Below are 27,356 nucleotides of genomic sequence, written 5' to 3'. Positions count from 1 at the left end.
TCAAGACAGAAATTAGACATGAAGTCTATGAAGGTACGTTTCACAGGATATGATAACTGCACCAAGGGATATCGACTGTATGATGAAAAATCCAGGAAGATTTTCATACGGCGAGATATTATCTTTAATGAAACAGAATTTGGTCAAGAGCAGATGTTATCTTTAATGAAACAGAATTTGATCAAGACCCTGTGACAAATGAGTATATCTCATCAAGTGGACCAAGAAACTGAAGTTAAAGCTAAAGATAAAGCTGAACGACCAGCAAGAAACAGGAAACCCCCCCATCCGCTATGGATATGATGAGTATGCTGATATGGCAGCAGCAAATGAATCAGTTTGTCACACTGCAAAGTTATGCAGTATGTTAGAGCCAAACACATTACGTGAAGCAATGTCAAGTGACAATGCAAAGGAGTGGAAGTCAGCCACAGATCTGGAATTTGAGTCTTTACAAGAAAATGACACCTGGGATCTGGTAGAATTACCAGCTGGAAGAAAACCTATAGGTTGTAAGTGGGTGTTCAAAGTTAAGTATAGAAATACTGGAAAAGTAAAGAGGTTCAAGAGTAGGCTGGTGGCCAAAGGTTACTCGCAGACTTATGGTCTGGATTACGAGGAAACCTTCTCCCCAGTGGTGCGCTATGCGTCAATTTGCTCCTTGATTGCATTTGCTGTGTAGAACAAATTGAAAATTCACCAGATGGATGTCATAACTGCATTTCTAAATGGAAATCTCGATGAAGAGATATGCATGGAACAACCGGAAGGCTACGCTGTTCCAGGGAAGGAAAAAATCACTGTATGGATTAAAACAGTCACCACGCTGTTGTAACATATCATTTCATGAACAGATGATGGAACTGGATTTTGTTCAGAGTTCAGCAGATCCATGTATTTACATACGGAAGGGTGAAAATCTAGCAATAGTTGCAGTATATGTGGATGATATTATTTTGGTTGCTGATAGTGATGATGAAATAATCACTATAAAGGAAGCACTGAAGGAAAAATTCTGCATGAAAGATTTTGGAAAGCTCCATTACATCCTTGGACTCAGTGTTGTTCAGGATGAAAAGAATGGCTGTGTATGGTTAAATCAAAGACAGTATATCCAAACTATGCTGGTGAAATTTGGAATGACTGAGTGTAAGGCAGTTGCAACTCCATCACATGTAAACGTGAAACTGCAAAAGGATGATGGTGTTAGTACTCAGGTTGACCACAGTTTGTACCAGTCGTTGGTAGGCAGCCTTCTGTATGCTGCAACAGGAACAAGACCAGATATTGCATATGCAGTGGGAGCAATATTGAAATATTGTGCTCAGCCCAACACAGCACATTTGACAGCAGCAAAGAGTATCCTCCGTTACTTGAAAGGAACAGCTGATCTTAGTCTTAAGTTTGAAAAGATACCAGGAGACGTCATTACTGGTTACTCAGATGCAGATTTTGCTGGAGACCTGGATGATAGGAAGTCCACATCAGGAAATATCTTCATTTAAGCAGGAGCAGCTGTAAGTTGGATTAGCAAAAAGCAATCCATAGCAGCCCTGTCCACCTCAGAGGCAGAGAATATAGCCTTGAGTCTTGCAGCACAGAAAACAGTATGGTTTAGAAGACTATTGCAAGAAATAGGTTCCAAAGTTGATGACCCTGTTCATATCATGGAAAATAACCAAGGAACAATCGCCATGGCACAGAATCCAGTGGGTCATGCAAGAACAAAACACATTGATATTCGTTACCACTTCATTCGCCAATGTGTACAGAACGGATCGGTAAAACTGGAATATTGTCCCACAAACAGTATGACTGCTGACATTCTTACAAAGCCACTTGCTACAAATGCACTTGAAATTTTCAGAGATAATGTTGGACTGGCACCAATGGATAAATGAACCAGATAAAGTGACAATTATAATAACAGATTGAAAGTAATTGTAAGTTTGTGTAAAACTTAAATTAAAATTAAGTGGAAGTGTTAAGAATATTGAGATAAGTGCTACCACCTGTAGTTAGGAATAACTCAAGGAGAACATTATTCATGACAGGAACAGGAAGTATTGTGATGTCACACTGTATTTTTTCTTTGTACATGTGTACTCAGTGAATAAACACATATCAACATTTACCACCACAATGGGCACAGATCAAGGAACCACGGCAAGATTGTTTTAAATGACCAAATCGTTGACAATGGAAATATTGTACAGGATTTGAAATATAAGGTCATACCTTACAATTCAGATAACCTGCTTTTATTGTGGTGGGAGGACGTGGTACAGTAAATGTTAGTATTAGAACATTTGTTGGTTCCAGAATTCCATCTTTTCGAGTGAAGATTCAGCGTACTGCTGTGACACCTTGGCTGGTAAGACCTGCGAGGATCTCCGATTTGGGGACAGTCCTTAAATCTCTTTCAACTATGACTCCTCTGAAAGTATTTAAAGTGTAATGGGGAGTAACCTCAATGGATATGTCCCCCAAAGCCTTTGATGTCAGGAGGAGTTTGGAATGCTGTAATGAAGATGTTTCCACTAAGATGTCTCCCAAATGTAGCTTTTTTACCGATTTAGGGAAGTCAGCAAGCCCTTCTACTAAGCCTTTTCTGAATAAAAAATGGGGACATTTGCCCTAGAGGTTTGACACTTAAGGAATGCAAAATTAAGAATCGCAAAACAGATTCAAATGGTGAGTTACGCTGTACAGATTCATTAATGCGTGGTCGTTTTCCAGAAGTTTAGTTTCTCTTGATGGTTTCAAATTGTGTTATTTTTTTTGTTTTAGCAGAATCCATAATAAATAGAAAATGGTTCGGTGCCAACTGACCCCACCCACAATGGGGCCCTACGAGGAGACACACTACAGTGTCTTAAGGGCACTGCAGCAATGCCAGGGTTTCATGAGCACTATACCTGAACACCAGTGTCAGACACAATGTTCACAACACCCTATGCTGGTACTCAGTTGACCCCAAAACTGCCCATTTACAGGAATTCAAGGCCAAAGTGGTGTGTTAGAGTTGGACCCCTTAACTACCAGGATTCTTTTCTCCCCTTTATGGGTTGCCATGCATGGTAAACACGTGGGTGAATGTTTAGATCCCAGAGGAGGTAAACTGTAAGAACAGAACCTTCTCTGATAGGTCCCCTCACCATGTACAGGAATCCACATCGAGGGGATTTGATCAAAGGCTTATATAGCTTAATGTATTTATCAAAGATAGTTATATTTAACCTACTAATAATTTCACTGTGAGATTTTCATGTCTAAACATAGCACAAAGTTATACAATACAGGAAACTTCAGAACAGATAGAGGACAAAACTGGATAGAGCTAAAGTTTACTACACTTTCATTACAAATTTAATCATAACTTCACTCTCTATTCTGCCCATATATTTAATATATTTTTTAAAGCATTGAACATAAAGCATAATATTCTATATTTCATCCATAATCTCTATTCTTCATCATTCTATTTGTCCATTGTACACAAAAATACTTAAAAGTTGCACCTACAAATTAGTACTTACCCTTTCAAATACACAGGTACCTTTCAAAATTATGCATTTCTATTCCAAGTTATTTCTATGGTAACCTGAGATCCAAACACGTTTCCTAAACCATAAGGTCTATTTTATTAATAATACTTTTCAATATTCAATATAAACAAGTTGTAATTACTGTTTTTCATAAGTGATATGAATTAAAGTATCTCGCAGTTGTAGGTACCTTATATCAATGCAAAATTTACATCATTTCACAAAATGTATGATCTTTGTGCATGCTAGTCCTTCTTACCTAATGTGTAAGTGACATGAATCAGAAGACTAATTTTTAACATTCATGTTTTTTCTTGTTACCTAATACATTTTAGAGAATATAAGATCCTTTTAATTAACTTGTTAGTGCAAAAAAATATGTACATGCCTTGAGAACATGCAGTACAAATGAATGAAATGAAATAACATTTTATATTTTCATGTAAGGTAACTGATTTTCAGTTCTAATTCAACAAGAAGTGTAAATTCCATTCCATTAATTATGAAAGGTAGTACTAATTTCTTGTTAGGTCTATTAATTTTTTAGCAGTAGCAAATGAAGTAATTTACCTCACTCAAATCCAGAACTGGCTTTACTCTACCAATATAATCTTGTAAGTAATCCAGAAGAGATTCTAGATATCTGTGAGAAGGAATTCTTTATTTAAAATACAGGTCAGGTAAATTGCACTATACAGCTCATAACACAACATATATAAGTAATTCCATCACACATAAAAACATTACCTCTTCTTATTCATACATAACCAAGCAATAACTTTAATATAACTGAAATGGCTAACTAGGGACCAATTGTTACTTCAAGAATGTCCTTATATTCACACTCCCAAGAAAAATAAAAAGGTAAATAACTCTTTCTTTTTAGTTTTCAGAAAACTGTTAATTCTCTTTTAAAACCCTTTTAAGATGATGATAAAAATTAACTCAATAAGCTAATGATTTTTTTTTTAAATTAAATTGCCTTAACTGAAGCATAATCTGTCTTTTTCAAATCTTAAAATTCATATATTCTCATACTACGGTCTTCAGAATGCAGCACAAAAAAATAAGAAGCCTTTCAACTAGTTATCAACCTCTTAGATAACCTTGTAAATTTGAATGAGATCACCTCTTACCTTTCTCTGACATACCTAAACACGCTTTTCTTTTAAACCCTGACAATGGTTGATTGACTGTTTGATTTAGTGTTTTATGGCACAAAGCAGCTAGGCTATCTGCGCCAAATGTCCAGTAAAAAGGTAAAAACAAATTAAATGTAGTAAAATACAGAAAAGAAAATGAAGGTAAAACAAAACATCATTGAAAAGCAGAAAAAGCATAAAACCAATGCTGACACCGAGTTTACACTGTTAACAGAGAAAGTAGAGTAAAAGAAGTTGTAAAGGACTTCCTGTAGCAGAATAGTAATGATCATAACCTGCCAGGTAGACTAACAGGCAAGTACCAGAACCACCGTCAGTCATCTGAAGTTGGTCTTTCCAGTCCTGGTTCTGGGTTGTGTGTCATTATGGCAAGTACCAAGTACATTATGGCAAGTACATGGTAAAGTAATAAAAGTTTAAAAGACATGAAGAAACTTGGAATAACAACTCACCAGGACGACTAACGGGTAGTTCAGAAGGATAGTTCAAACAGCAGCGTTAGTCACCTGAAGTTGGCCTTTCCAGTCCTGGTGTCGAGTTATTTAATGTTCTGGCCATTTTCCAATTTCAAATTGAACTAGAGAGATTGGAACTTTGAAAAGGGAACCACAATTAAAAAGGTGTAATGAATAAATATCCAACACTTAAATGAGATTAAAAAGATTAATGGCCATTAAAAAACTAAAAACTTTATCAAGGTGGACAATGTCACCATCACCAATAACTCTGTCCAATGTTACAGATAAACCCTGGGAAAAAACATGTTTAAAATAGGGCCGCGGTTAAAAGTCATAACGATGGCAAGAAAGTAAAATGTGGCTTACAGTGATTTGAGTGTTACACAAACTACACACTGGTGCAACAGTTCCAGACAAAAGAAAACGATGAGTTAAAAAACTGTGAACAATGCGTAGTCTAGTTAGAACAACTTCCTCCTTCTGAACCTTACGAAAGCTAGATGGCCAAAGCTTAATATAGGGTTTTATTTGAAAAAGCTTCTTGTCGCATTGCTCACTCCAAGTGGACTGCCAGCTGGCAAGGAGCTTAGCCTTGAATAAAGGATCATAGTCCATGTACGGAATAGGCACAGTGGTGATATTGCCTGAGCAAATAGATTTAGCTGCCGTGTCTGCTAGCTCGTTCCCGCGAATACCAATGTGACCTGGTATCCAGAAAAACTGGATAGAAGTAGCAGTTAATGAGAAATGGGCCAGTCGGTTTTGAATATCAGCGAGAACAGGGTGTGAGCCAAAGTGTAGCAATTCCAGGGCCAGCAGAGAACTAAGCGAGTCAATATAAATAGTGCAGTTGGAGTACTACTCAGCTTCAATATGATCCAGGGCAAGAGATATGGCGTATAGTTCAGCAGTGAACACAGAAGCTGTAGAGGGGATGATGCGCGCAACCACCAAACTACAGCAAACCATGGCAGAGCTCACTGAATTACCTGATTTGGAACCATCTGTATAAATGGGAATGGAATGATTGTTTGAAAGATGTTCATTAAATAAAAGACAGTACTTCCAATCTGGAGTATCTGCCTTTTTCAGATGACTGAAAGAAAGGTCACATTTGGGGGCTGTAATAAGCTATGGTGGGATGGGCTGAGCTGTGTATTCTGCAATGTTATCCAAGGACAGACCCAATACATCCAATTGTGCCTGGATGTAAAGGCTAAAAAAAGCAATGGCAGATCATCTGTTCTGAAAAAAACCGGCCCACTAAGGAAGGAAAACACATCCCCAGGTGGGAGGCTTTGGTAACAAACGAAGTCTCAAAGAATATAGTAAAGATAGTTGCAAACGGTGAAGGTGCAGAGGAGGTTCATGAGATTCAACATATAAGCTTTGAACAGAAGAGGTGTGGAAAGCCCCAGTGCAGAGTCGAAGATATTGGTGATGAATGGGGTCCAGCATCTTTAAGGCCAAGGGTCTGGCAGAGCCATAGACCATTGATCCATAGTCGAATAAAAGCACGATATACCTTTAACATAGAACATTGATCTGCTCCCCAACTGGCAGTAGAGAGGACACAGAGGATGTTCAGTGCTCTTGAGCATTTGACCCGTAGCTGCTTTAAGTGTGGTATAAAGATCAGCTTACGGTCAAAGATAAGCCCCAAGAACTTGGTCTCAGGGATCACTGGCAGCGAAACTTTACTGATATGAAGTTCAGGATCAGGGTGAATACCCCGTTGGCGACAAAAGTGCATGCAAACGGTTTTGGAGAGAGAAAAATTAAAGCCGTTCCCCACAATCCACGATTGAGGGCAGTTTGTAGTTGCCACTCAATATATCTCATGTTTGATGACTGACACGAGATGTGAAAGTCGTCGACATATAGCCCATTCACAACAGTGAGAGGGAGTTGTTCAGTGATGGCATTTATCTTTATACTGAAAGTGTGACACTCAAAACACAGCCCTGAGGAACGCCAAGTTCCTGTACAAAAGAACGGAAAAGTGTTGAACCCACATGAACTTGGAATCTCCTGTCCATTAACAAATTTTTAATAAACATGGGTAAATGGCCACGTAACCCATATGTATGGAGGTCTTGCAAAATGTCATATCTCCATGTTGTGTCATAAGCCTTCTCAATGTCAAAGAATATTGATACAAGATATTGGCATTTGAGAAAGGCTTGACTGACTGATGTTTCAAGTCAAATTAGGTGGTTTGTGGTGAAGTGCTGTCGTCGGAACCCACACTGGGTGGGCGAGAGGAGGTTGTTTGATTCGAGGAACCAAACAAGACGAGCATTAACCATCCGTTCTAAAGTCTTACAGAGACAGCTCGTCAAAGCAATTGGACGGTAGTTTGAAGGAATCTTGGGATCTTTCCCTGGCTTAGAGAAAGGTAAAATAATACCCTGGCACCAGGCATCAGGAAATCCTGCCAGATCCGGTTAAAGACAATTAGAAGGACATCAAGAGAAGCAGGAGATAGATAGTGCAGCATGTCATAGTGTACATCATCAGGTCCAACAGATGTACTGCCAGACCTATGAATGGCCATTTTCAGTTCCACCAGCGTAAAGGGTCAATTATAGTCAAAGAGACAGTCAGTTCGAAAAGAAAGAAATGATTGCTCTGCCCAAGTCTTGATGGCCAAGAAGGTGTAGGAACAAGCAGAAGTGCTAGATACCCTGCAAAAGCTTTCACCTAGAGTATCAGCGATGCTCTGGACATCAGCCACCTCCTGACCATCAGAGAGTAAGATTGAGAGGAGGACAGAATTGTAGTGCCCACTGACCTATCGAATCCTGTCCCATATGACCTTGGAACTGGTGGTAGAAGATATGCTAGTTGTGATCTTAATCCAAGATTCCTTCTGGCTTTAACTTCTTACCCACCTAGCATGTGCACCGGCCAGTTGGAAAGCAACGCGGTTCAAAAGTGTGGGATATCTACGAAAAGTATCCCAGGCCCGTTTTTGAGCCTTCCGTGCTAAGTGGCAAGCAGGATTCCACCACGAACGAGGGTATCATGGAAAACGTGTCAAGGTTTCAGGAATACACTGAGCAGCTGCTTGTATAATACAGCCAGTTACTTCTGCCACGCAGTCGTCTATTGATGGCTGATTCACGATGGCAGGATCAAGTTCTGTGAGAGCAGTGAAAGTGGACCCGTCTGCCTGATCCAGCTTCCACTGGGGCACGCAGGTAGGGTGGCATCGACCACGGCCAGTCTCTCTCAAAAGTATAGGAAAATGATCACTGCTTAGTGGATTATTGTCAAATCTCCATGGAAAATGGGAGAATAATGAAGGGGAGCAAACTGAGAGATTAATAGCAATAAAGGACTGACTAGGTGCATAAAAATAAGTGGAAGAACCAGTATTGAAAAGAGAAAGATTGTGATCAGAGAGCATACGCTATACAGAGCGACCCGTCCCATCAATAACAGCACTTCCACAGAGGGGATGATGTCCATTAAAGTCCCCCAGGAGTAGAAAGGGAGACGGCAACTGTTCAATGAGAGCATCAAGGTCTGATTGATCATGTGTCTCACCAGGGGACAGGTAGAGAGAACAAACAGTGATGGTATGACCCAAGGAAACACAGATGGCTATGGCCTCCAAGGGTGTGTTGAGTGACAAAGACAAGATGGGCACATGCTGATCAACCAATAGTGCCACCCCTCCATGTACTCGTCCATTACACAGCCTGTCATTTCTGTACAGAGAAAACTGCCAAATGGAGACTGTATCAGCAGGTTTGAGAAATGTTTCTTGTAGGGAAAGACATAAAGGATGGTAGGAAGCAATCAGTGTTTTGATATCATCCAGATTAGAACGTAAACCTCGACAGTTCCATTGTATCAAGCTGGCCATTTTTAATGATGGGTTGTTGAAGTGGCTGGAGAACCCTTCTGTTTACAACCACGTCTTTTTTCCTTACTGTTCTTAGTCGGAGGAGGTCTATCAACCTCCGTGGATCCTGCCCTAGATCAATTGGGCAGATCTTTGTTATTGGAAGGGGCTTCCAGTGACTGAGGATGTGAACGAATGATTGTTTTGCTTCTTGGGGTGAAAGAAAAAGATGTATCAGAAGAAATGCCTGTATTTGCAACTAAAGGATGTGGATCTTGATGTTTGTTGGAATGTGTGGGAGAAACAGAGATGGGTATGGAAGTCGATTCATCAACCTTTTTAACCATGGAAGTCAAAAGGCTTTTCATTTGTTTTGAAAACGATTCTCTTGGAGGCACAGAGAGATCTGTCTGCACTCCCACTGTAGTTGTGGAATGAAGTGCAGCAGCATATGTCCGAGATGGAGTGACAGGCAGCAATTTCCAAGCCTCAGGATAACTAATGTTATGAGTCGTTTTCAAATACTGCACCTCTTTTTCCTCCAACCCTTTTGGGGAAGAAAGAAAATAGGATGGGTGAGAACCATTGCAGTTGATGCAATGTGGGTCCATGTCACATTTATAGTCATCGTGGTCTTTGCCACCACAACGAGCACATGTCAGGGAACCACGACATGATGTCTTTGAGTGGCCAAACCTCTGACGTTGGAAACATCGGAGAGGGTTTGGAATGTATGGTCGTATCCTGCAAATTAGAAAAATTTGAAAAATGAAAAACTCCATCTTTGAGAGTGGAGATGCGCCTCACTGCAGAAACTCCTTGAGTGGAGAAACCAGTGAGAATCTCTGACTTGGGGACGTTCTTCAAATCCCTCTCAACAATAACTCCTCGTAATGAATTCAAGGTAGCATGAGAGGTAACCTCAACAGGTATATCCCCAATTGCCGTTGAAATCAAGAGGAGTTCACTGTGTTGGGTTGTGGATGTTTCAACTAATATGTCTCCAGATCAAAGCTTCTTTACTGACTTTGGAGAGCCAGCAAGACCCTCTAGTCCCTTCTAAATAAAAAAAGGGGGACATTTGCCCTAAAGATTTTTCTGAAAGAGAATGTAATATAAGAAAATGAGGTATGTGTGTTACAGATGTTGAAAATTGCTGCTCAGAGTCTTCAAGACATGGTCGTCAACCTATTGACTGTTTTTTCACTATTTTATTTAAATTTTTTGAAGGAGGATCCATAGGAAAAAAGAAAAATTTCGGTACCCACTGACCCCACCCACCATGGAGCCCTATGAGACGACACACTACAATGTCATGCAAGAACAATGCAGCAACGCCAGGGTTTCGAAAGCACTATACCCAAACACCAGCATCAGGTACAATGTCCACAACACCCGTTGAGAACTTCCAAAACTGGTACTTGGTTGACTCTAGCCCAAGTGGACCAGCCGACTGACCCAACGAGAGCCACCCAAAGGCCGCCCGTCTACAGGAATTCAAGGCCAAAGTGGTGTGTTAGGGTTGGACCCTCAACCACTAGGATCCTCTCCTCCCCTTCACGGGTCACCACGCACTGCAAATACGTGGGTGGACGATTAGATCCCAGAGAAGATAACCAGACAGAACAGAACCTTTCCTGGGAGGTCCCCTCACCATGTAGAGGAATCCACACAGAGGGGCCCTGACAATGGAGGACAGTCTTTTGATTAAGTCAAAATATAAATATACTGGTGAGTTATATTTACTATAAAATACTTCTTAAAGTGTAAATGAACTAATATGTATACCTTTTACTGATTTTTATTTTATTAATTCTTACTACTAACACAAAACATAAAATAGTTTTCAAGAAAGTTAAAAATGGTAATAATTAAACCTTTCACCCAAATAGCTTACTTAAAAATGTCAAAGAATACACTGTAATAAAATTTAATTTTTTTCACTAACGTTATTACTATTGGCTCTATTTTAATCATCAGTAATAGCACTTATCAAAAATAAAATGTTACAAAACATTTATAAAAATAAAATTTTACACAACATTATACTGTAATACTTCCAGATTAGTTTTTAGTGGAAATTTACCTCTTGTACTCTGAATTCTTTCTTTCTTTTGGAATGTCAAACAGTTGGTCAAATGTTGTCAAGTACAACAAATAATCTAATTTCTGAGGGAAAAAAATGGTTACACTTAGTTGTATGCAATAAAATGACACATCAATACATAAAAAAATGAAATAATAAAAATTTATCTCAAAAATAAAATTTATTCAGATCTCAATTAGACAGTAACAGAGAATTATCCAACTTATTTCATAATTATTGCATATGCAATTTAAAATCCTATTGAATACATTGTACATGGGTGTTGCTTCCATTCAAATAAGTCAAGTAATCTCAAAAATACACTGTTTTCAGATCATTCATTCAAGAATTTATAATTAGTTCAAATAAGGATAGAAAACAATTTGCTTTGTCACACACCATACTTGGAAACCATTTTCTATGCATTAAAATTTGAACTAATATTAAAAACAACAAAATGATAAAACCAGACATACAAAGAAAATTGTGATATCACTACAATGGAAAAGAAAAGATAAACATTTCAGCCAAGTGGTTTTTATGAAACTATATATAAAGAAAACAATTTTTCTGGTGTCTTTCAAAACAGCTTATTCATTTCATGAACTTTTAAAACAGTAAAATATCATAAGAAATGCATTCATCTTTGCCTAACTAAATCATATAACAGGATAAAAACTGATAAAAATAAAACATTAAACAGTAGGAGTATGTACTTCAAGCACACATAACTAAGTGCCCTATAATTATTATTAAATTATTACAAAAGCACCCTCATATGGTATTTGCAGATGTTTTGAGTATTTTGCAAGGACAGTCAGGTAGGAGACACAGAACATGAGAAGGTTCTGACAGATGATGTATTATGGAGTGAATCTGAATTATCAGACCTTGAAGCAAGGACAGAGAGTTGACACAACGTACAACACAGTAAGACAATCTTCATTAAATATTAAAAAAGGATCAAAAGAAAACAAGTTTATCCTGTGGCATCTTTAATTGAGAGCTCTCAGAAAAGAAGTGTGTTTAAGTAGAAGCATCGTATCATTCAACATTGAGAACACAGCATTATATATACAAAACAATAAATCCCTTCTCCTATGAAGAATGCAGGTGTTACTTATCTGACTGTTGATCATTTCACCCCTATAAAATAAAGTATTACCTGATTTGCCATTGGAACAGATCACTGTCTGTTTCTACACAACATATTCCACTTTAAAGGAGTCTAGCTAAATGATTCAGTTTAGTAAGTAACTGGTGCAAGAAGGTTCTTTTGATGTTAAGATTACATACACAGTATGCAAATGAAATGTTTAAAGACTTTACATCAAATAAGCATAAAGGAAATGCATAGTATGCCTATAATACCATATTATAAACTGGAAACAACAATCACCACTTTCTTTTGACAATGACAATAAACTTAACTTTTAAAATGTGTAAAATAATGCATTATTGCACAGACATTGTAAACTATTCCAGATTCTAATTAGCTTTCCATGCCCTGCTCAACACACGTAAATTCTGACCAAAAATGAGACTTTCCGCCTCTAAACATGATCAAACAAAACTGAAAACAGAAATAATCATGATAACCCCCCAAAAAAAGTTAAGATCCACAGAAAGTATTTAGTCTTGAATATAAACATGTCTACTTAAATTGAATTACATTTCCCAAAGATTCTACAAATGTTAATTATAAATGAAACTGTAAAAATGACAAAAACTAATTTTCTAAAGTAACTAGATCACAGTGAGGGAGAGGTTCCTTACCTCACTACCTTTAAGGTTGATAAAACGTTCATAACACTCATGCAAATCCAGAAACTTTCCATAACCTTCTTCATCAGTGAACTCTACAAGATCTAAAAAAACATATACATTAGTTTCACATGACTAGAGATTTTTAATAAGTGTCAATATTTTACAGCTGTACAAAATGCACAACAGAAGAGACTTTGTCAAAAATCTCTGTAAGCCATTTTAGGTGCACTGTCTATTGCTGTGGAAATTTTCACATTTCACTGGATTTTATAATTTATTAGAAAAGCAAATGACAACATATTTCACAAGTAAAGCCAGGCACCAAGATATTATCAACACAACATAAAAAAGTGCAGACTAAAGAAATAATATATTTAATAAATGACATACTTAAAAACAGAATTTTAATTTTTTTAAGTATAGTAGTATTTGTTCTAATTTTGCTTACTATGAAATGTTTTGAACTATGTAAAATTTATACTTAGAATTGCATTTAAGGGATCTATTGTATGTGTTGTTCATGGGGTTCTTTTTTTTTATGTTTTGTATATTGTTGTTCTGTTATAAACTCATATGTTGAAATTAGACTATAGCTGAAATGACTGTATTATCTAATGTTATTAGAATTAAAAAAAATATGTAAGTAAGCTTTAAAAGTCTATGACTGAGGTATAAGAATCTGAATATAAGTGTACACGTCTTACATTTATGAAAATGATTACAATTATGGCTGTCCCTTTAGTTATTATGTGTAATACAAATAATCATAATTTAACTTTTAAGTTAAATGATTACAAGTACTTCTTAACACAAACACGTAATTAAACACAACTGGTTCTTGGTAATATAGTATGCAACCTTTCAATTCACAACAATTAAAATAACATTTTCAATTACTGAAAAAAGTTGTATGCACAATTGCATTTTGACATTCTTTCCAGTAAGGACTTTGTTAACATGATATACAACAGGTAACTATCAACATAATCACACAGATATACATTTGTATGATACTTTTTTGTACTTGTGATTACACATTAAATAAACAAGTTTTGTCTTCACACTAATTACCGGTTTATGGTTTTTGCTGTATATTTAAGGATGCTTTACTGGTGCTATGGAAATACTCCGTACAACAATCTGATCTGTCGTATCTTTGATACTTTAAAGTATTTAAACAGTAATTGGGTTACAAAATTTTAATTCCATCATGTACATTTCTAAAATACATTCCTAACAAAGTATCTACATTCATGTTTGAACATGAAATAATTTTTATCAATTAAACCATAAACTGAACTGCACAGCTTACCAATGTAATTTGCATGACAAATATTAAGCATCTAAATGACATTTTTCATTTTACATCAATCTGAAAATTGACTGAACAAACTTCAATATTTTTAGGTCAAGGTAAAAGAAAATTCACTGGATATATTCTGTTGTTTTTATTTTGAAAAGTTTTAAATTTAAAAAAATTTTGAAAGTTAACATTTTCCTCTACTGAAAATATATTTTCACACTATAGCTTTATCCTGATAAAAGTTATCTTTTCTGCACATCTAATTATTAGTATGAATCTAATCTTGCTTGCTTCTGACTTCTTTTACACCCTAACAATATTGCCCAAAGTAAGTTAAATCTTGTCATCCTCTCAACTTACCTCAATGCACCTTGTATCCTAGACCCATATACAGGGTGTTCGGAAAGTCACTGTGCAGTTTTGTCTGTTAATAAATATATAAGTGCACAGTAACTTTCCGAACACCCTATATATGTTCCTCATCATTACTTCCTATTCATTATTTGAGACAGTCAAAATTAAAAGAGTCAAAAACCAGCCATTTTGTGGGAATGGAGAGTGGGAGAGGAGGTAAAAACAATCAGAAATACATTTTCAGCAAAAGAAAATGTTAACTTCCAAAACACACTGTAGCTAGAATTCCACATTAGCAAAATGGAAGGACCGGTGAGGGCAAGATTCACTAAGAAGGTATTTGCATAGGAAAAGATGTGCAAATATGAGGTATAGTGATAGCACACTAGTGAGGTTTATGCAACTTCTGAAACAGGTATGCTTTTTGATCAGACAGTATGAAACCTACTTCTCAGGCACTAAAGGCCTACTGGCCACAAAGGCAAATTTTTACCATTGTTAGAAGAATATGTATTTATCTAGGTTTAAGCCAGTCAGATGAAGTCCAAAACGTCAATCTATTACATTGTGCAACAGACTGCATAAAACATAGGCGTGAAATCAGAGAATGGCAACTGCCAGATGAAAAATGTCTGAATGGGGTTGTAATGAGAGAGGTGGCCAGAGAGGAAGCCAAAATGTAAACCAAATCTGACCTGGCCAATATGGTGCCACCAGAAAAAGTTGACAGGTTGAGGAGTGAATAAGTGCAAGAACTGTAGATAACTAATGAAATGATGGAATGTTCAAGTCCAGCTGAGAGAATACAAGTCCAAAGCCAGAGAGTGAGGTGCAAGAACTGGAAGGATGAGAGCTAAGCATTCCAATGTGTGGCAAAAGTATCAGTCTGAAGTGTTCCAATACCAGAAATCCAATGAAAAACTTGTGAATGAAGCATCCAATCTGTGGGGCAAAAGAACTGACTGGTAACATAATTCATTTTGCCCAAAATATGACAAACAAAGTAACTTGGAATGAATGTCCACATGCTTTCAAATGTAGGAGACCTCAATGCAATTGCCCAAGTGAAGCAATACCATCTTCCTTCGTAACAAGTAAGAGCCTGTGACAAAGCTCACTGAAATGATAGAAACTATAAAATATTAATGTGGAAAGAAGATTTCTTATCTGTCCAGAGGCTCTTGAATTTCATATCCCTGATACAAGCACCCTAACCCTGGAGAAAAGTGTCTGTGAAAAGATGTATCTCTGGACATGTATTATGGGGCAAGTCTGAATCCTCTGTCTTTAACTGAGTTCAAATGAAAGAAAAAACTGGACACAATATGAAACACATGAGAACATTTATGTAACATTCAAATACACAATTAAGTGTAATTTTGTGGCACTTCTACAGAACAACTCTTAGAAAAGCACTGAACCTAAGAAAATAAAAGAAGATAGTAAAATTGTTCCAGAGTCAGCAAACATAGCCTCGCATGCATGAAACAATGTTATTTTTCTCAGGGGATAGTTACAATAATTCATTGTCTTTAGATACCAAGTGCGAAAATTGTTGTTATGACTGAATGATAGTTCTACAGGCTTACATTCACTCAGATGTATATCACCTATAAACAGTTTCCCTTTATATGTCCTAGTCACCAGATTTTATAGAGCCTTGAGCTTGAACTACACTCATCAGTGTGCTCCACAGTCACTACAACCACAAAAATAGCTAGCACAGTTATCTTTTGCATAAAACCCAGCCATAAATAGTAGTTGGGTCCCATATGAAAGAACTGAAGGTAAGACTGCAAACAATATTTCCAACACAGGCTCTGACCTCTAATTTCTGATCATGACAATTCATTAACACTGACACAATCTTTCCTGTCAAGACTCCTTTCAGATACAAGTATAGATCATAAAGGTAGCACCATATGGCTCTTACTTCTTACCTCCAGTCATACACCCACAACCTGCATTTTTAGAATTTCAAATGCACCTTGTACTGAATCAATATCAAGAAAATATCCAGCAGGACTTTTATCGAAATATTTCAATCTGAATGAAAATATTCAACTGCATCCCAATAAAATCTGGGTGCACCAAATTTACATCTGACATAAGTTTCTCTCTACACATATCACCTTCTATAAATAATTACCCGACCCATATAAATTTCAACTTACCAAATGAAAATACTTTTATTGCTTTTATAAAAAGTAAGAGTTGCAACATCTTTGTAGATAAGTTTTAAAATTCTAAAAAATAACTTGAAAAGAAAGGATTTCATTGCCCTTTCAGTCTAGTTAATCTCGCAATCTACAAACCTCTAACTTTTAATAATCAAGTGACAATCATTTAATGTAGTGCATATTGCATAAATTCCATAGCAAAACATTACGTAACTTGAAAAGCCACTATATTTTAGTAATTTAACTTGAAATTAAGTGACTGTCCTAACTGCTGGTTTGGCAGATAATCCAACTTGTCATAAGGAAGTCAACAGCAGCACCTCATCTAACTGCCAGAGCTATCTTGCACCTCTTTTCCAGGTGTTTCTGACTTTTTAAAGCAAGATATATACTTTCATCACTTTTCTACTTAAAATCTAGCTGAGATATAGCAAAGAACTCTCATTTATCCCTAACTATTCAACCTCAACATTAATTCAAGGTCAAGTACTACGGTACATATGACTGCTGTATCTTGTATATAAATTAACCAATTTGCTGAGGATAAGAAAATTCCATGTCTAACCAGAATTAAGCTGCTATTGAAACAATGAAAAGTACCAAAGCCACAACCACAGTATCTGCATTTACAACTGCATTTACAGTGGTTGAATTTTGTTTTGGCTGATGTGCATGAGATAACTGTTAGTATCTAGAAAATGTTTCAATACAGGAGAAGATATGTTGTAATATTGCAGTTATGGAGTGATCATTCTCTTAGGAGACAGATTATACATAAGTTCAAAAGGAAGCAACCAAATATGAAAATCTTTGGTGAATAACCAGCTAATCTCTGTTATGCTGAATGATAAGCAGTCTTGACATCTAAGTTGGTTTGGCTGAGAAGAAAAAAAATCCCAATAGATTGGAGGGTGATAAAACAAAGTATATGTCTTCACATTAAAACTTGTTGCACAAGTTGCACAATAACTGGCTAAAGAAATTAGCTACCTGATCCATATGAATTTTTTCAAATGTGCTAAACTGGGCAATTCAGTGTTTTAACAATATTGACTGTGGTGAACTCTTAAAAATGGATAAGCCTTGAAACACTTAGTAAAGTAACTGATAATAAACAGCATATACTGATTACTTTATTCAGTGTCCAGAAGAACACCAGTGACCTCAAAGGTTATTCTCGATAAAGGAAAGCAAATAATTATCTGCTCAGGCTTGCTTTTCTTCTACGAAGCACATACCATACAATGTTTGCATGATTGCTCAATGTCTTGGCCTGAATATAAATACTAAAATACACATTATGTGTTGGTGCAAGTATATATGAAACACCTTGTTGGCCTCTATGCGTTTCAACAGGCAAAGATTGAACACTTTCCCATCTCAGGGTTATGTAAAATACTAGCTGAAACATAAGTTAATAATTGCAAATCAGTGGTTGATAATGGTACAGTATACCTTGCTGTATTTGTAGCTGGTTTGTACAAACGTCAGTTAATTTGTGTCCAGGCTATATTCCTTAATCTGTGCTAGCCACACTTCACAATGCTCTATGGCACTGAATGCTCATGCAAACTCTGGATCCTTCAGTTCTTCTTCCCACACTCTTAAAGCATTAATCATGGCATTTGTTAACAGTAGAATCTCCTATGATATGCTTACTGTTCCTATAGCAGAAACAGTGCTAATTTTCAAATTAGAATAATTATTTTACTAACTTCTTATTGTAGTGGAAACCTTTTTTATTTCTGTATCTGTAAAAGAAACAAATTTAACTTACTCCCCTTGCTTTTAACAGTTTATATCAAACTCCTAATAGTTTTCAATATTTTCAAACTCTAGCAAATAATATTTATGTTATACTAAAAAATTATCTTTAATTTTCAGCAGAAACCAATACCAATAATTAATGAGAACTTCATTATTTAATTAACAGAATCATGAAAAGTGGATTTCCAATCTTTTAATCAACAATAATTTTTCAAGAATTTATTATTCTATGTAATAGGTCTACAAGTTGTCCAGCTAAATAAACCACAAAAGTAGGCCAGTATTAAACTAAATAAATTAAAGGTTATTATACTTCCTACACATGTTTACTATGAATTTTCACAGAACTTTAAAGTTGATAATCATCTAAGTCTTTGAGCATATAATCTACTACTCATAATAAAGACTGATATCTGGTCTCCTCAACCCTTCTGTAAGTACTTAGCTATGGACCATGTTCAAGTCCCAATATAATTAAGTAAACTATTAATTAAATATGGACAAATAATATGAAGTGTCAAACAGACTGAAAATATTAAACATTTTAGTTCTTTAAGAATTTGTGACTTCATGATAAAGATGATCTTGGTTCAATGAGACACTAGGCTATTGTGGTATTTAAAACAGAAAACATACATCTGAAACATACAGATTCTGGAGATGTTAGGCAGTGCTCTAACAAACTCAGACGAGGAAGAAAAACAAGCAAATGAAGGTGAACAAATGAAACACGTATTTACATATCTGCTAGCTTCTATGTTTCTTTAGACTCATACTAGTTGCTGTTGCAAAAAAAGAACATTACAAGTGTCTGAACAGGTGAAGGGTCAAACAAGGGTTCTAGTGTGATAATCTTCAGATTACCTATGTCAGTGATGACACATTTAAATATACTAGTAAAAAACTCATCATACAGAACCTCACACGAGTTGGTGGCTATCACTACACATAAAATTTCTGAAACCAAAATGATTAATACAAGTTTTTGATCTTTAAACATTAAGGTTATCCTCATTTGAAGATAAAATTTCAGGCTATCTAACCCACTAATTTTGTTTTAATTTATAAAAAAACAGTAAATGTTAAATTTCATCCATTTTGGAGTACATTTAGATGTTACTCAATGAGGTTGAAGTTCTAGATTGAAGTGGCCTAATACCTATTTATTATGTGATATAAAAATATCATTATGTATTATAAATCATATACTTAAAGTACATTATTATTTTACTGCACATACAATAGCATGATTGCAAAATTATATCATTTTGGAATGGTCAGAAACTTTTGATATTAGGAAAACATTATCTATAATCCTCCACATCCTAAAAAAGAAATTGTTTATGTTCTTATTCTTTTTTTATCATGGCATTATAATCCTTAAAAAGGGTCATGTGCCTTTAGTACTGTAATTTACTACATTCAACCAACAAAGATGTTCTCTATGCCACACAAGACTTGAAGTAGCACCTAGGTCTCATCTAACGAGGAAGTTGTGGCTTGAAGTTGCTGCACTGGCTTGCAAAAAGATCTACAATTCGTATTCCCTTTCCAACCAACCTCCATGGCTTTGGTCTGCAGAAGAGGAATGGCCATGCCAACCTGCAACAATTGTCAAGTTCAACAGAGATTGTAGAAAGTGGCTTCAATGTACAGAGGAAGCAGCATGCCAGAAGATGTTCCAAGAACTTGACCAGAAGGGAAATCTCATCATTGCAACAGACGGCTCATTCACACCAGAGATCATAAGAGCAGGTTGGGGATTGGCTGCGTTTTTGGATGGCACACCCATAACTGAGAAGTCTAGAGCATGCAGCCTGTACCCAAGTAGCACAAGGATGGAATTTGAGGCTGTCAAGGAAGCTCTTGAATGGCTTGTCTGAGACTCCCCTCACGTCACCACAGTCGTGTTTGCTACCAACTCCATGACAGTGTTGCAGAGAATCCAGAGTGGCTGGTTACCTGATGGGTGGAGAGAGGTTGTACCTTATCTCCATGATAAATCTCCCAACTTTGTGTACGTCCCAGGCCACACTGGTGTTACATCCAATGAGAAGGCTGACCAACTTGCAGCAACAGCAGAGCCAACAGATTAGATGTCACTCTTTCCTCAATATATCTTGTGCGAGCAATCAGCATGCCAGAGCAGAGAGTCTCTCATGCTCTCAGAAGAGGGAGATAGAATTCTCAGCCTTAGGACCCCTTTTGGCATCTCTCATGACAGCCACAACAATGGCCTGGACAGATGTAACAAGAATCAACTGATCACTGGCAACATTAGCAGAAGTACACTCAAAGTTCTGTTGACCAGACTAGTCAAAACAGAGAGGATTTGTGACCCACCACACACACCCTCTGGGATGCCCACTGGCCAACCCAAGTTAAGTGTTGAACAACATGTTAGTAGTAACTCCTTGTAGTCCTTTCTAACCTCCTATGACATAGGGTCAGAATCCAGAAATCAGATGGAATTTTGAGAAACTTGAAAAAGTCTGTTGTGCTTTTTGTAAATAAATCTTCAATTTACATATCTTCAGATTTCCTTGTACTCAGTTGGATGCTCTTTGAAGGTTCATCCAAGCCTTTCTTGTTTATACTTGACAAGACACTGTAGGATATTAAAGTCATTGTGAGGAGCAGAAATAGCATCAGTAATAGTGAAACGCCCTCAGATAGACATGCAAGACAAAATTACAGATGTCAGAGAGATATATTTCCTCATTCTTCCAGTTAGTTTGAATTGCCCCATAAACATTCAATCACACACAATGCAGATACAGTGCTCCAGGTGTTATAAACTGCACTCCATCAGAACAGATGCTACCAAGAAAGGTTATGGCTAATTCAAGAAACTCTTGATAGTCATCTCTTGGTTGGCTTACTTAAAGTTGTCTTGTAATAAACTCAATAAAACTGTCGGTAACTTCCTCCATAGCTTCTGCTACTTTATCAAGGTTAGCTGCAGTTTCATAAATGGATTGGTCCATTTATTCCTAAGACTGATGGACTTAATTGAAAATTGTAATATCTAGACCAGAGAAAACCTCACACAGTCTTTGAAAACATATGCCAGGGTAAGTTCTAAGATATGAAGCCAACATAGCAAATACAAAATATTATTGTTCAACCTTTGTTCAAACAATGCACATGCTCCATTTCTGTGTATCATGTTTCTTGCTGTTGTCAAAGCAAACTGTCTTTATATGATTAATGTCTCCCCATTTCGTAGCAGAAGTTTGAACCTCTTCTGTGATAGAAAATCAACCTTGGAATACCTACAAATCAATTCATTCCTGCTTCAGACAGGATAAATGGCAGATAATTCTTTCCCTGTTAGACCAGTAAGGAACTTACTATCCCAGTAAATTATAGGTGAGACTGTTCCTTTTAAGTTTTTGACAAGTTCTTCACAGAAGCAACACTGAGAATTATGGTAATGAGGATAAATGCCACTTTTATATCACTCAGCTTGATTCTGTCCATATCTGCTGCTAAAGTGGGAAGGATAATATTTCTTCCTCCTCTCTTTTTAGGTTTATAAAATGATAATTCTTCAACTCTTTTTCTTTTATCCTCAAAAACCTACAGCCTCCTTGATCACAACCTTTGAGACTTTCACCAACTTTGTTCTCTAATAATGTTTTGTACAAAAATACACACAGCAATTTCCTAATTGAAAAATACTTGCTTCTTACTTCAGTTTTTCCTGAACCAAGCACCTGAAGTGTAGTCTCACTTCTTGTTGCAGTAATCACTTCTTGTGTTACCCTAATACAATATCAGTTGAAATGACAAAGAAGAATCTGCTTAGGTACTTATATTGATTCACAGAAATTCTAAGAACTACTGCCATGTCATACAGAACAATGCATAAATAAAAAATGGCAGCATGGATTATTTATATACAGAATGTTCTTCAACATCCTAGCATATTCAAAATATGGAGATATAATGATAGCTACAAGATAAAATATCAACTGCCTTGATCAATCCCAAAATGTTATTAAATATAGGTAACATTTGGCGTGAATTACTTATTTATATGTTGAAACCAAATGAAGGGTTGAGAATGTTATAAATCAAAACTTGAACAGGTTAACGAGAATGTAATTAACTACATGTAAAACACATACAAGAAAAATTACACAAAAATTATCTGTAATTCCAATAATATAACAATTAGGCTATACAAACTAAGTACATATGCATGTGTACTTTGTATTTATAATTTTTTCATAATCAAATGAAATTTATTATGTGATCAATTTTTTTCCAGCAACATATTTCTGATATAATTTATGCACATTCATTACTACTGTTTAAATAGCTTTATACTCTTATACTGTGATAGTAATTAATCAAGACCAACATATTTTAGTACTGATGGAATAACTCAATTTTAAACTATTTCAAGTTTTTTCAGATTTTCATGGAATTGCCATTAGTTGAATTTATTGTTCTATTCATATGAACTTTGTTCATTACTCTGTTTCATTTAGTCCAATAGTGTTTGTTAATGAACATACATGCTTGTAGAAGGCTAATGGCCAAAATAATATAATTTAAAGTGCAGAAAGCATTGTAATATGATTATTTTCTATTATTGCTTACAATGACCATCACACTTTTATAAAGACTTTTTGCAGAACATGCACAGTTTTATAAACTTACTCTGTGTATCTTCTGATGGGTTTTCTCTAGCTTTTGCAAATTCTTCGAACTCCACAGACATTGGGATACTTACCTGAAGAAATAGAAATTTCAAATAAAAAAACTACATAATAATTTAATTTTAGAACTAAAATGAAGTTCAAATGGGTACATACTTCTGCAACAGAAAAAGTCTTTTCTTGTTGAGTGGCTAAGATTCTGAATGTCCTTGACACACTGCAAAACATGCATCAAATTACTCATGGTTCTCCACTCTACCATCCTTCATATGACTTAATGCACTTTCATCCAGAAGGCATTTACAAACCTTGACGTTCAGGCATAATCCAGATTTTGTAACTAGTTATGTAGAAAAGTAAGCATCTTCTAGTTAATGAGAAGCTGGTGAGAATGTATTTCAAAGCATAGTACCCATTTTAATTTTGTTTACTTCTACAAATATAAAATTCAAAGCAGGTGGGCTTATGTCTATATGCAAACACCAGAGTACCCACAATGAGATGAAAAAAAGAGAGAGTCATGAAATTAATTGGGAAACAAAAGTTAATATTTTTTTAATCAGAAAATGTATTTCTCATAGATACCGACTTCCCTATACAGAATAGCTACATCCCTTGCACATCTGCTAATGAGATATGCATTACATTATACTTGAGCTAACTTCTAACTAAAACTTTTGCCCACCTGTCACATCCTCTCCTTCACAAGTTATTACAACTTCTCTCTGATGTTTTATACTGTATTATGTACAACCAATAGAAAGTCAAAATTTTGATCTATCAAATAATGTATTATATTGCATCAGTTTCTCTGCAGAAAATTGTCTATTTCGCTTCCAATCAAAGTATATTCACACATGAAACATACCAATTTCATTAGCTGAATTATTATCAGCTCTTACCGCATAATTTGAAAGCCAGAAAAATTAAGATAGTCATAGGATATTGCCTAATGTTTATGTGTTATTGTTCTATGTTCTTAGTAAGTTATTAAATTAAATAGAAACTATTTACTGATACCTACTCTTAGTATAAAAACTAGGTTTAAATTTCATCAATGGTCAAGAGTAAACAAACAAGAAGGCCCATGTAAGTGCTACATATTGTGCTTTTCATCTGTATTCTTTATTTCTTATATTAATGTAACTAAAATGTAAAATTAGAAATTTATTAGATTAGTTTACATAAGATAATGAAAAACAATGATGATAATAAAAACAGTGAATCACAATGGTTTGGATACCAGAAAACTCCAATGAATGCATTTGATGAGGAGAATGGATGGTCCCAACATTGTGTGTGTGTGTTTAAAAGTACACTTTCAAAACAGATTAGAATGTGAGATACTGAACAAGAAAACATATTCAACTGGAAAAGCTAACTACCTGAGCTGACTGTGAAAAGCATACAGGAGTACGTTATGATTACCCTTGTTTTAATGAAGTTAGCTGAAGCCAGACATCTAATTATTGTTGATGGTAATATTCAAACAAAATGTGAAGGTATGGTAAAATGCAGACCACCCAACAAAAAATACACATAACTGAAAAAGGTACTGAATCACATGATGAAAAAATCTAAGATATCATCCCTAGAAATGGAAAATAAGAATGTGTACCACAGGCATTCCCAGTCTTGCAGTAATAACCCACCCAAACATGATCAAAGACTACATATTAAAATTGGGAAGACTCAAAAATTGACTGAAGCAGGACAAATTAATCAGCAACAAAAATACACAACAAAATGGTGAGACCTGTACATAAAAAAGATAATGTACAAGAAGGTGCTGGACATGTAAAGTGAATAAAAATGACAATTTCTCAGAATGAAACAAAAGAGCAATCAAAAGAGAAAAACCAAAAAGCAACATAACAATGCAAGGTCCCCCCACGTGACACTAAATGTACAGGAGCAGCCCAAAAGATTGGAGTGATGGCAAAAAGAATTGACCATAATCCCTCACCAGCAATAAATGGTAAACAAATGACAGTGTCCAACTCTCAAAGATCCCAGAAGCAGAGAAGCCAAGTGTGGATGAAAAGAACTGAAGATGGCAAATACCCTAACAAGGAAGAGGTATCCTATAAAAAATCCTTAAATACATGTGAAATACCTAAAAAAGGGAGTGGAAGGTAAATGCTGTCTATTGGAGTCAATAGGATAATACAAAGCTGAAAAACTAGGTATGGGATAAAATGGATAGGATTAATAGAAATACAAATATGATCAAGAAGAAAATTTGCCTGATGGTAAACTAAGGCAAAAAGAATCAAAGCCTTTGTAAGATTGGCTTGGAAGTATCTATTATCAAAAGAGAGCCAAAAATCATGATCATAAATAATGTCAGGAGAAAAAAGAAAACATACTGTGAAATGTCTAAAACAAAAACCCCAAAAAACTGAGAATTGCCTAGCAGATTCTGAAACAGAGGCCTAAGAAGGCAATCAATGATCAGGTGGAAGAAAATGGAGAAAACCTAGTTCATAAGAAATTGGTTCAGTCACTATAAGAGAAGTAAAAGTAATAATGGGAGCAAATAGAGTGGATCCTGACTCTCAAAGTTACTCACAAATGAAATTAAGGGTAAGAAGTATGAATTATAAAAAATGATGCAAATGAAATATTTGATATATTGTAAATATTAAGAAACTGTGCAGAGAAATACACATATGTATCAGATATTATGTGTGTAATAAAACAAGATCCAAAACCTAATTATTGATTAACCCATAAAAAGAACTACTTGTAAATCAAAAATAACACATTTGTTAAGCCTAATTGAACAGTAAAGGTCAAAGCATATCAAGTTCTAAATTAAAGACCTTAACATAACAATAAATATGTTCAATACTGAATGACGTTTGTGTAGATCGTACACCCAAACAAGTTAATTTGAAGTATAAAAAGTAAATAACAACAAAAATGAAACAAGATATTGTTTTGTAAAATTAAGTAAATGTGTATAAATGATAATAAATGTACCAGACGTGAAGTATGGAAAAAAATATAGTTAGGCAAATGAATTACAGGTAATACTAAAATAACATACCAATGGTAAGCCTTAGTGAATGTATAGGACAAAGAATATAACTAAGCTTAATTTTGAATCTGAACCTAACAAAACTTGTCATGGAATTCAAGTAACTAAACATAATAATATTTATAATAAAAGTATTCAAAAACCTAAACAGCATAATGTCTTATATTTCTAAAACTGGCAGACTGTATTTTAAAATGTGTATGGCCTCCAAACTTGAGAAAAGATAGTCAATGGTCATCACTTTGAATTATTAGTCTCGAGATGAAGTAAGGTCGATAATTTCCCCGTGGAATACAATTATTTGAAGCCCATGTTAATGTGCTGATAGAACATATAACCTCCAAAATGGTAATGTAGAATTCATTATGAATAACACAACAGTTTTGACAGAAGGAAAAATAAAATAATTCCACTTTGAAATAACTCAACAAGTTAGAAATATCACTATTTTATAATAAATAGTAAACTTGTTGGGAGAAACTTATACAGAGATACATAAAAAAAAATTATTAAAGAAAGCACAAACTAAGTGTTACAAATACTATTACACAAGAAGTGTTAATTTGGTAGCAGTAAGTACAGGAACTCGTGTGCATCAGGAGTGTGAGTCACAGTCTTTATTAGTGGATGGTTGTTGCACAAGAATTTATCTACAAGACATTTGAATCAACTGATTGTATAGTACATGAAAGCTCAAGATTTATGGCATCTGATAAAAATGTTTTGCATATAGAGGGCAGCATTGAACAAGAATAACTACTTTTGTGGAGGTAATATACCATATTAAATATTTATTTGTTTGAATACTTCAACTAAGAACCCAAAGCCAAACAATATTCTACAACCATCATAATTTAACTGTTTTTCTAACTATAGCTTGAAAACTTTCAAATAAAACTTCTACATCTTACCATCACAAGAGAATCTTTCAAAGCAAAGACAAAATAGACTGCACTAAAAACATCATATGTCAAATGTCAGATTAAAACTGTCTTTGTGTTAGTTGTAATTTAATACAGTATAAGATGTCAGAGATAACTGCTGGCAATTTTTGAAAGAGATTTATGATAGGTGGGTATGACAAATGTTCAATTTTCTAGTTTATTACTTTCTTTCAGCATGGGGTTGGTCTATACGACCAACTATGCAACCTCTTAGTTTTCA

The 27,356-nt window shown here is 35.4% G+C and overlaps 1 protein-coding gene across 1 annotated transcript in view; it reads right to left on the bottom strand.

Annotated features, from left to right (window-relative positions):
• noi (splicing factor 3a subunit 3 noi) overlaps window positions 1–27,356 on the bottom strand; it is a 103,052-nt gene that overhangs the window by 39,266 nt on the left and 36,430 nt on the right. The window contains exons 5-8 of the mRNA XM_076517608.1: window positions 23,151–23,223; window positions 12,885–12,976; window positions 11,109–11,191; window positions 4,119–4,191 (exon numbers count right to left, since the gene is read on the bottom strand). Coding sequence (XP_076373723.1) covers window positions 4,119–4,191; window positions 11,109–11,191; window positions 12,885–12,976; window positions 23,151–23,223 — 321 coding nt within the window. The remainder of the gene's footprint in view (window positions 1–4,118; window positions 4,192–11,108; window positions 11,192–12,884; window positions 12,977–23,150; window positions 23,224–27,356) is intronic.

Source organism: Tachypleus tridentatus, chromosome 8 (assembly GCF_004210375.1).
Source record: "Tachypleus tridentatus isolate NWPU-2018 chromosome 8, ASM421037v1, whole genome shotgun sequence".
Classification (NCBI taxonomy): Eukaryota; Metazoa; Arthropoda; class Merostomata; order Xiphosura; family Limulidae; genus Tachypleus; species Tachypleus tridentatus.
This window is presented reverse-complemented; position numbering and strand designations above follow the sequence as displayed.